This window comes from Charadrius vociferus, unplaced genomic scaffold, assembly GCF_000708025.1.
Source record: "Charadrius vociferus isolate BGI_N301 unplaced genomic scaffold, ASM70802v2 scaffold206, whole genome shotgun sequence".
NCBI classification, from domain to species: Eukaryota; Metazoa; Chordata; class Aves; order Charadriiformes; family Charadriidae; genus Charadrius; species Charadrius vociferus.
This window is the reverse complement of record NW_009649137.1, coordinates 1,604,475-1,616,355: the sequence shown is the minus strand read 5'-3', so window position 1 is coordinate 1,616,355 and position 11,881 is coordinate 1,604,475. Positions and strand designations below refer to the sequence as shown.

Sequence of the window (11,881 nt, the reverse complement as noted above, 5' to 3'; positions counted from 1 at the left end):
GTACATGGCATACCGCATAGAGAGCGGGGAAAGCTCACCTTGTTACACCATCTCGTACTGGTTAGCAGTAATAAACCGGGACAGACAGCATGCCAGCAGCATCCCGATCAACTGTTTCGGACAAGAATAGAAGTATAGTTAAATTAAATGAACGCAGAGCAAATGAGAGGCTGTGGTGAGCAATGATTTCATGTTCTGGAGTTACTATGCACGATGTATTTATGCCCTATTTTAAGGAGCACTCTCATCAGAAAAACAGCATTAAAATCTCCCGTCTTTCTTTGTCGGATCTTCCTCTTGATTGTTATCAGACCATATTTATTTGATGGACAGAATGCCTTTTTACTGCTTTTCAAACCCATTGCCCGGCCAAGCCAGAGGTGGATGGGTAAACTGGCGGAGGGTCGGCCCACCACCGGCTGCGGTTCACTTGCAGGCTCCACCTGGGGTCCCTCACCACCATCCACCACCACCGAGCGCCGGCGGCCCCCTTAACTTTGTTAACCGCGTGCAGGGGAAAAGTTTCCTGATGCCCCGGAGTGGTTATGCTTTCTTTACAAATGATGCAGCACCAGAGAAATGAGCGTTATAAATCCGGAAATAAATAAAATAAAAAAGTCTTTCGCTATTCCCTTGGCTGTCACTCAGATTATTGAAAGCAGATCCCCAGCTGCCGCTCGTCAATAAGCACTCAGTCATTTCAACGTTTTGCCTATTTGCCGTTTGTTAGCGTTTCCTGCATACACCAACAGCATTAATATACTATAAATATTTCAACTTCGCTTTTCTCATTTGGATGGGTCAATTAACTAACCCGTGAGCATATCCAGATTGTTACAGCTCAGCCTCGGCTACGGGGGTGAGGCGAGAGGGCCATCTCCGCAGACGGACCAGCCTTCCCTGGACCTGGGTCCAGCCAAGGGCTGTCACAGCTGCTCCAGCCAGCTCGCCCGTGCTGGTGGGACACCACCTCTGCCCATCTCCTTCTGCTGCGGGCAGAGTACAGAGTGATGCTGACGGGAGTGGTGCTTATGGAGGGGCATCACAACCTTTCGCCAGCAGCGGAACTCACTCAGACCCCGCAGAGCATGCGTAGATAATGCCTGGATGGCCGCTCATCTAAAACAGTTCCTTCTATTTCATGCTTGGGATAGCGTGTCCTTTCCCCTAGACCATCAGTGCTCCCTGTTAATGCGATCAGCATCGAAATATACATCTTCTCTACCAGCCAGTTGCTTGATTTGGGCTGGCACCAGCCCAGTCCAAGACCAAGCCAGGGTACCTCAAATCTGGATAAACCATTTTCTGCCCCTAAGATGTCAAGTTTCTGGTCAGGACACACTTAATTTGCCAGAAATTTGCCACTACCACTCCATCTCCTGTTTCAGTGTCCACCAGGACTGCCCTGGGAATCTCAAAAGGGATTGGAGTCATCTTTAAAAGGAGTGTGAGTCCCCACTGTCTCCCACATGCAACCCCCGATTTTGGCACCAAATGCCAAGGATGACACTGCCTTGGTTATAACTAGACGTGGGGCCCAGATAACACCTCCCGACCAACCTCCAATAAAAACCTAAGCTACTAGCTTTTGGGGGCTTTATTTTCACACTTGCCAAAAGAGATATGGGTGCTGAAAACCCTCCTCAGCTTTGAAAATCTCACTTGATACCAAGAAGACATTTTAGCCATCTGATTGCCTTTTCTACTAAGCTTCTCTAGACAGGTCTTCCAACAGGAAACTTATTTGGTAGCGGGAGTGCTCACGCACTTGCCCAGGAGTCAATGGACCGGCGATGATGAGGATGCCAGCATAATCTGGCTGCACGCTTAAATATTCCAGTCACCAGGAGGATGATTTTACCAATTTGGCCATTTGGGAAGTGTTGCTGATAACCCACCACATTCTGCGGGTTTACTAGAGAGTCTTTAACACTCCCACTGCTTGTTTCTTTTGGAGAATAAGATCCACTGCGATGTTTCTTTTGGAGAATAAGATTTCCGTTTTGGAGAATGGTTACGTATTTCTCTGTGCTTTGACAGGCAGAACAGAGAAGTGCCTCTGGGTAGCCCTGTCCCACCCGCTTCACTATCGCTTTTCTGTGTTTGTGGTACCTTTCAGCCTTCTCTCACCTTCCCCAGTTGGTCTCAGAGGTTACTTCTCTGCCTCACTGCATTCTTCATTAAGATGACCTTCAGAGCATATTTCATCCTATTTATTTTCACTGAGCAAATTCCATCCCAGACCCAAATAAGTTTCTCCCTCATCCTACAATGGCAAACAATGTATGTCTATTCAAGTATGTCATGGCCTGTGCCATGAGGTACCTATTGTCTCCCATTACGAGCACCCAGATGATGGCCATCGTTGTTCCTGGCCACAATCTGCTGTTCGTATCAGGTTTACAAGGGGAAAGATGCTGCAGCCCATACAAATAGGAAGCCATAGGCTTTTCTTTCCCCCTTCAGCTGTAGCAGACTTCCCCAGCTACCTTTAATTAGGGATTCTTCTGTTTTACACAGGCTGTAACTCTAATAATCAGCGTGTCTAAGCTTTGTAGCATTTGCAGGGATGTGACAATGTTTTGATTTACTTGCAAAATGAATGGCAGGTTACACATGAATGCATCCTTCTGATCTTTGGCCCACTTATTAATTCTTGGCTCTGACCATATGCTGGTTTATGCATTTAAATGGTTGTAGTACCATAATATTAAACTTCTTTAGTTCAAAAACAATGGCATCCGTATAGAGCCATTGCATACACATTTTATAGAGCATTTCTAGCTATTACCAGGACACATGAGAACGATAATAAATAGTGTAGAACACATATAAAAACATGTATTTTCCAAGGTGTGTAGACTTCCACATTTAACCACAAGAGCACTGTCCCTCCTGTAGCCAAGAAGAGGCGATACCGTATTAAGTTGCTGAATTTTCCTCACGGTGCTCTTTCATTACAGTCATAACCACAGCCCTCTGCATTTAAATCAGGTTAGAGGCTCCTGGTCCGCGAACCACAAATGTGTGCTCTCCACCCCCCCTTGCTCTCTGCATTTGCTTGATCACTTGCAACCTCTGCTCTTCAGACGGGAGGAAGCCCCGTATCCTATTGTGCCGCAGGTCCCCGCAGCTCCTTTGAAAAAACAGAGAAATCGGCATAAAAGCGTCCCCACAAAGAAACTGGCTGCTAGAACTTGCATTCATTTCCCTTCGCTCCCATTGTCTCTCAAGTGCCCCATCTCAACTTTTATCCACTTATTAATCTATTTTTTTAAACAGTCCCAGTTTTTCGAGTGCTAAGATGCCAGACTTGGTTCTGCATTTGTATTCTCTCTCACTTTTCCCCTTTCTTCTCTTTTTTTTCCCAAAGATTATCTTGGTCCTCTGAACTATTACACAGAAAGCTGACAGTTTGTCATGATATGTCTGGTCTTTCTGCAGGAAACTTGAAAATGCTGACAAATTATTTGGCTTTAGAGTACTGGGAAACCCATATCTCTCAGGTGTGTCTTTACTACCATCCTGCTCATTCCAGAGAGCAGAATGCAGTACATGTGTTGTTCATCTCTCCATGGTTTCTAGCAGTCATCTCATGCACATTTCAGCTCTGACCACTGAAATCCATCCACAGCAACTTCCTAGCAATCTCATCTCCCATCACAAAGATGATAACTGGCTTTTTAATACAGTTATTTTGCAGGAATTAACCTTGACTGGAAGCTGTCCTGCATGACATATTTATTACATCTTATTATGCTGGAGAGAAACTGGAATACAATTTGAATTTCTATTTTATTTTGGGTCTTGGTATCTTCACCACTTCTCACTCTCTGAGAGAATTTCCATAAATAGAAATGTGTTGAACTAACTGGAAATTCATCAGTGGATCAGGTAAGCTAAAACTAGATATTTTATCTGTCAAGAATAATTGTTTAGTTGAATGATTTACCTTGCCATATTCTCAATGTGCAGATCTTCAAGCATCCAGGTTCCCTGCCTCTATATTAGAAGACAGCAAATTTTCCATGTCACAAATCGCTTACCTGAGTGAGCCTCCTGTGCCACGGTATGCCTCTGGCACAGGTCCTATCTCCATGATGAATCCACAGCGATTAGTATTTCGAAGCAACAAAATTCATCTTATATTAGATTTCAAGTCACATACTGGATCCCGATACGGTTCCCACTCCCTAACCCTGGTGGCAAGGGCTGACTGAAGTCTAATCCTGTGTGAGGGCCAAGTCTCAGCCTCCCTATACTCAGACAGGAGTTGCAGCAGACAAGGTGGATGATGTCTGCACCAGAACTGCGTCCACAGTCAGGCAGAGCTACTCACATTAACCTTAACAGTAAAGAGAGCAGGTGGATGCTGCGCGGTAGAGAAGGAGTGTAGCCACATGAGGACGTATCTTCAAATGATGGGAACCATGCATGCTCAGGAACTGGTTTTGAGCACGTGGAGAGCGCCAGGCTTCCAGTCCTTCCGTACAAAAGGAATAATTTGACCATAACACTGCAGTGAGACTCCCCTACTCAGGGACTTTATTGCAACCACAACCTATAACACCCCCCCCACCCCCCCAAACCCTGCCTCTTGTGTTCCTTAAGCCAACGCCTGCACTGCAGTTTTATCTAGGCAAAACTCTTCATCGTCTATGCTGCTTGTGTAATTTTATTCTCTGCTGGGAACAACACAGCGATCACTTTTCTGCTCTGAAGAGCACCTGCTAAACTGAAATTATTCCAGCTGGAAGTCAGCATTGGCATCTGATTCCAAAAACAATCAAATTGTATTTTATTATTATTATTTCAAACCTGAGGAGCAGTGCAGAGAATGTCAGCAACACAGCAGTTTTTTTTTGAAACTCTGACTCTGATTGGGAGGTCTGTGCCAGGCCTGTAAGATGTGCAGTGCCATTACATCAACTTTCCCTGTTTCTGGGAATCAGCACATTCCCCATGCTAGTCAACACCTAACAAATCATGGGAAGGAAAGGCCCTTGAGCATGCTTTACTGTAGAAGAGCAACATGATCTAATTTGTCTTTTATTTAGATTAAACCTATTCTCAGCGGGAGCAGCGAAACCTCGCCTACAGCTGGAGCACTGCCTGGCATTACTGCCAGCCACAGTTAACCTGAAATCAATTTGTAAACACCGTCCCTAATTGGGTCCAGCAAAACAGATTAGGCAGTAAATTATAACTGGCCGTCTTCTATTCTTCACACCCCGGGAGAGCTGCATTTTTCTCCCCTGCATCCCTTCTCGTCTCCTTTTCACACATTCGCAAACACCCCAAGGAGCTGGATATCTACTCCGAGTGCCAGAGCCTTGCGATTCGGCAAGGGAGCGACATCCCCAGCTGGCAGCAGGGCGCACACTGCCATCAGGCAGCGCGAGCTGCCAACGCCACATCAGAACATACTTCGGTTTCCACTCGGAGCCGCGGCGGCAAAGTGCCTTCCCCCTCCCTCTCCATGCTGCCTGCCGCCTCTCACGCTGATCTCGCCTTGTGCCAAAGGGCTCCCGTCACAGGGGCCACGCTCTGCCTGCACTGCCCGCTCCCCTTCCCCCTGTGTCGAGCTCACCAAGAACTGGTGACCTAGAGTAAACATCCCGGCATGTGCCAAAATACTAACAATTCCAGCTTGCGCGCTTCCTGCAGTCTCCTTCCCAGCTGCAAACAACTTGCAGGCAAGATAAGATGATGCTTTGCCTATCGTACGTACAATACACCAATTAGAAGGCTTTCAGGTAGCATTGGTCCTGACTGAGGCATTCGCCCCAGCAGCATATGAATTGTAAAATTGTACTCACCCCATTTTTCTTTTGGATAGTTTTACATGAGGCATTTTAAAAGATGCTTTATAGCCTTCTGGCTGTCCAGAAACTGAACTGAAGTAAGAGCTCAGAGTCCTATAGCATCAATCAAGTCATAACCAAGACAGTTGGAGAAGAGTATCAAGACAACCGTGACCATTCAAGAAGAACTAGAATAGCTTATTAAAAAAAAAAACCAACAAACAACCCAAAACTCCCCCTGCTCTACGCACCAGCAGCTCCAGACTGGCAGTTTCACTGCTTCTGGATCCCAAAGACCTGACACCCACGCACATGCTCTGGGTGGCTGGCGGTACGATAAACCAACGTTTACATCCACATGAAACAGGCTGACGGGCCAAATCATGGGCTTCTCACATCTCACACCTAGGCTACAAGGCATCGGGCTTCCAGATATGCCCGAGGCAGGGCAGTCAGCTGGTCTGAGCCCAAACAGTTTTAGGGCTCCCTTGGGCTGTGCGTATGTTGACCAAGAGGATGTGGTGGCCGTTTTCCACAAGCCTTGGGGGCATTTACTTGGAAGAACCTGGAGACCATTGTAACTACTGAGCAAATTAAGCTTCAGAGAGGTCAGCCAGGCATGGGCTGACCACGTGGGGCAGCAGGGGCAAGAGGGCAGCCACAGCCCTCACATCAATTCACTTGCCCATCACCGGCAACAGCACTGGCAAATCATTTTTTTCCAGTGCAGCACAACGTAAAACTACAGCTTGCTAACTGAATTAATGAGTTTTAAGAAGAAGTCAAATAATTTTTCCTAGCACCTCATTTTTTCCAACCACTGGGTAAACATAAGTCATTCAACAGATATATTCATATTTTCAGCGTTGTCCAGGACCCAGATTTTTAATATTGTGTGAAAGAAGTAAATGAAAGTTGCATGATCGTTTTAGAATACAACATTTGCAGTTGTACTATGTACTCTCCGCAGACAGAAGGCAGATTGCCTCTCAGGTAGAAGTGGCTCAGGCATCATACACGTTGCTGTGTGTTTTCTGAACCATTCTGCAAGCACTTTTGCATTACCCATGTTTCCCTCTCTCTTATTTTTGCATGTTTCCAGGAGAGTCCTTGCCATCACACATGAAGTGACTAGTATAAAAGAGCATCTTGTTCAAAGATGCAGGTGTTTTCCTGCCCCTTATTGATCAGAAGATTCTGACCAGACCTTTAGTTTCCCCAACTCCTGTTTAGGTAAAGGTAGTTTGAGTGTCAGGGAGCACCAAACACCTTCTTAGCTCTCCTCGTGTCCCTCCCACGCCAAAATACTTTTGGGGCAGGCAAGGAGTTGGTTTAATAATCTGATTTTGGCGAATCTCTGCTCAGTGTTCAGTGCTAACAGGAAAAAAAATAATATTGGTCACCAAAACCCGGTGCCCCCTCCAGGCTCCAGGTTCAGGATGGAGAGGCCTGAAGGTACGCTTTTATTTGAATCCTAGACTCCTTTAAGAAAATATAAGAGTGATTAGAAGATAGAAGCCTATCCAAACAATGGATAAGCTATTTGTCTTCTTAGCTGTTTATGCTCCATTTAAGCCAATGTTTTATTGGGTTAACCTCTGTTTGACCCAGTAGAGGGACAAGTTGTTTTCCTTGAGCTAGTCATTAGCTCAACCGTAACTGATATTCCCAAGGAGAAACTTCATTTAAGTTGAAAAAAAGAAAATCAATGAACAGATGACCTCAGGACTAATGAGCATGCTGAGTTCAGTCCCTTTCCATAATCCTTCCTTCCTTGAAGTCTGGGTAAAGAAAAAGAGAGAGCGGAAAAAAATGGGAGAAGGGAAGCATTTATGCAGTTACCTGTGAGAATGCAATCCCAAAAGCCACTCCAGCTATGATTCCCATATTTGTCTCCATAAAACTGGTCACCAAGTCGTAGCAGCCCTGGAAAACAAACATAATCACTCCTTGTATCGACTTCCCTGCCACAAATGCATACATACAAATTTCTCATTGAAAATGAACTCGTGATAGACAATATTTTTGCTGTAGTTTTCAACAATGTCACCTTTTTATTTAATAGCAATTCTGAGTGAATGATGGAAAATGGTGGCAAAACCAGTTCTTTTTAGAAACAAATGTATTTCGGTACTTTTAGAAGTTGAATGTGATGTTGCACTCATTTTTATAGGTCTTATTAAAGAAAGTAAGTTCGCATTGTTTTGAAAAACATTAACATAGCTTTGACCTGAAACCAAACCAGTAACAATATAAGGTAATGTATAACACAATACAGGTGTCAAAAATGAATAAATGCTGCTGATCTTCTAGTACTCCAGATATTTAATACAAGCATGCTTCAGGCATCCAGTGGGGCACTCTCCTTGCCTTTGCCTTTCAAAGGACACCAGGCAAGGTACCGTGTAGTATATAACTTTAAACCATATAACAAAATTATCAAGCGGTTTGTATGAAGTTTCTTGGTTCATTTGCTCTTGGACATAAAATTCCCTGCCCTGCTCCCCAAAGCCAATTTTCTCAGTCCATTATCTGACTTGCTTCCTTGTGCCTCAATTCACAGCGCCCACCGGGGCCGGAAGATTCACACACATTTCTGCCCTTCTCTTGGATAGGGCTTTTTGAGATGTCTCCCTCAATGTGATAATTTTCACCAAGTTTTTCCCCTCACCTACTCTACCCCTCAAAAAAGCAGCTGAAATCAGCTTTCCTAGTTTGTGCTGTCTAAATGAATCTAAACAAGCGATGCAAAACTTGAAGAAAAAGAGGATAATGTCTATCTTTTCTTTCATTACTAACCTATCTGCACATACAATCTAAAGCCACCTCTTGGCACCTTTTGCTATGCTTGCTCACATGACCAACACCACTTTCAGTGTAATGCCAGTCCCAAGGCATTTTATTTAATGTTATAACTTTATCCACTTACCAGAAGTTGGAAAAAACAGAAATAACAGTGAGTTCCCTTTCCCAGTTTGGACTTCTGTCCCAGAAGAGAATTGTCTCTGCATTTCCCCTCCATCCACACCCCCCTCACTTCTGCACTCACTTTAGGAACTTTCTACATGACTTCAGAGCATTGGATGCTTGTAAATAATAACAGCTAGAAGGATGATGTCCTTTGTTAGAGACGGGCCACTCATGAACCAAATTGTATCGTGTCTTTAACCTCTTTTATAATATCAGAAGACATTTTATTTAATGCTGAGAGTAATGAAGTGGTAAACCTAATGGTAGCTGAGGACAGCTGTAATTCAGTTCTGAAATGTTTAAGTGTGCATATTAATCCTTAATTACGTCTTACAACAGTGTATAGTATGTCAGATTCAAGCTTGCTAGTTTAACACGTCAAGCAACTATAGTTGTGTGTGTCTTACATCTTATGAAATGAGATTAGATTTCTCAAGCAGTGCTTTCATTTTGTCTGACATGGCTTAATGTTCTCCCAGCTCTTCTGAAATCTGTTCTGTTCAACAGCCTTCAAGCGATGCAACATCTAACAGCAATGGTAATTTGAGGGAGACAGAAGATCTCGTTAAAAACCCATGCAAGTGAGAGTTTTGATCGCTCTCCTCATTTAAAGGCTGTGTTTTCCCAATCACAATAATCTGTTTCCTGAAGTACGTTGCATAAATATGGCTTAATTGCTCAGTCCTTACTGTGCACAGAGTAAGAGTGCAAGCAGCACCCAAGAGTTGCATATACAGTACAGAAGTATGTGAAGCACTGCGTGCGCACATCTGGGTGGTGATTCAGAAGACAGAAGTGACAATTTAGGAAGCATCCGATCATTCTTGACTCCACGCATCTGTTCCTTTATTAAGATTTTAGAGAGAAGTAGTTCTTGAGGTTTGTTGGTAATGAGCTCTGAAGATTAAAAGCGCTATATGAACACTAATTAGCTAATCCTAATGACAGCTTTTAAAGTTAGGTATTAGTCCCAGCTGAGATGAAGAAACGGACAGACTAAATGATTTACCCAAGGTCACTAAGCAAGTTAGTGGCAGAGTTGGCAAAGAAATTCCAGGAATGTTGTCTTTTAGTCCTGCAATTAGATCATTAGTTTAATCCTGTTTGGATAATTCATCATTAGTCCTCAGAAACTGCTAGTAATTTGATTAGCTCATCGAGAACTTGTCTTACTGATAGTTTTGCAAGATCCACCAAAAAGAAGTATTCCAAATATACTTATCCACAGGAACGGTAGCAAGGGTCTTCCTCAACACAGACAATATGTATTTTCCTTTTTCTCCAACACACAAAGAGCAAAGTGACTATTTCCAAGATGAGCAAGGGATGTGGGTCAGGGGCAGTGACGTTTGCTTCCCATCTGAAGTGAAAGCATAGGGCCACACAACATTTCCTCCTGCTTCCTTTTTATTCCCGTGCCCCTTTCAGAAACATCCCACCTCGTTCAACCATTTGGGACAACTCCGAGATCTGACAACTGCTAAACAGAAATCTTTACAACCTTTGATTACAAATGGCCATCTCAGAAAATGGGACACAATTTTTCAGATGTCACGGGACATTCAAACTTCCTCATGGTAATTAAATCGAGTAATTAAGTCAACCGCTTCCTGAGGAATCAGCATTCCTCTTCTGTCAGGCAAGCTGTGCATTTGCAGGAGAGATGCTTAGGAGCAAGCACGACTGGGAGTGAGTGAGTTACTAGCCCTGGACTAGCACATGCTCATTCATCCCTCAGCTGTTTCCTACAATTTTGTAGGCATCCTTTGCCAATAGGAACTCGCAAGTGGACGGGGATTTCTGTCTGCATGCAGAGCATTCAGCGCAAGCCTGGCACGTCAGGGAAACACCAGATCAGTGCTGGGAATGCAACTGGCACCTGCTCAGTTATGCAGCCAGGAAAGGTTCAGACCCGAACATTTCACCCCGAACTGAAACAGTGGGACCTGCTGGTAGAGTACCAGTCACACCAGAAAGCTTTCCTGCTGGGAAGGTGGGCAGAAGCAGGGGCTCAGGACGGGCTGCCGAGGAGGCACTCTGCTTGCAGGGGATGCTGGCTGTACTGCACATCCCCTAGATCCACCCCGTCCTGCTCCTCACCTTCTTTCCACTTCTACAAAACCAGAAAGTTACTACAAGTTCACAAAGTGCAACTGAATGGAGTGGCTCATCCTTCACGCTCAAACCAGGACACCCACCACAACTACTTTGCTGGTGGCAACTGTGAGTTTCATAACAGATGGATGTCACTAATGTTCCACATACGTCTGCAACAAGTGTCTCTCACTAAACTATTACAGAAAAGAAAGGCTTAGTGGAAAATAATCCTCTAGTATCTTTTTTGAAAACATGCTAGAAAATGTTGTGCACTTGACTGATTTTCAAAGAAAGATGTTTCAGCCTGTGCTCAGCCACCTTCCAACCTCCTGATTCACAGGTGACTGAGGTGAAAAAGGCAGAAACAGAAGACAGACAGGCATTTCTGTATTTCCCCAGTTATGTACTCAGGACTTTTATTTATTTTTTTAAATGAAACTCTGAAAACAAAAACAGAAAAGAAAATAATCCTTAAGTCTGACTAAGCTATGCTGCAACTTAGCTTGGTGATGTGGCCACAAGATCATTCCTTTTACCAACAAACTGTTGCTTCTCTTGCAAATCTCAAGTGAGAAAGAAAGAATTGATGATGCACCAGCACTTATAGCAATAAACTGAGTTGTATTTCTGCAGTGCAGTGTCTGCTATATATGCTGCATTATTCCCTCTTTATTCCTCCCTTTCTTTGTGTTTTCTGTATTTTTATTCTCCAATTATTCATTTTCTTCCTCTTTTCCTAACCCCATTCTGTTTTCCCAATCTGCTCCTTCAGGTGACACCAGGGGAGGGGTCACTTTGGCTGTGCTATCCTTGCAGCAGCACATGTTTGAAGATCTTCTTAAGAGTCACTGTAAATGTACCAGCAAAGCACAATGTTTGTTGTCTATCACCTATGTTTTCTCCGTTTGGGATGACAGTCTTCAGCACTGAAATTACTGTATAAACATCAGCAAGAGTATGCTTCCCTCCACCTAGCTACGTCTTTGTCCTCAACAAAACCCCACTGCGTT

General features: G+C 44.1%; 1 protein-coding gene across 1 annotated transcript in view; it reads right to left on the bottom strand.

Moving 5' to 3' along the window:
- Positions 1-11,881, bottom strand: part of TSPAN7 (tetraspanin 7) — a gene marked incomplete at its 5' end in the record, with an annotated part of 19,906 nt that overhangs the window by 1,428 nt on the left and 6,597 nt on the right. Inside the window, 2 exons of the mRNA XM_009888368.1 lie at positions 39-111; positions 7,647-7,730. Coding sequence (XP_009886670.1) covers positions 43-111; positions 7,647-7,730 — 153 coding nt within the window. The remainder of the gene's footprint in view (positions 1-38; positions 112-7,646; positions 7,731-11,881) is intronic.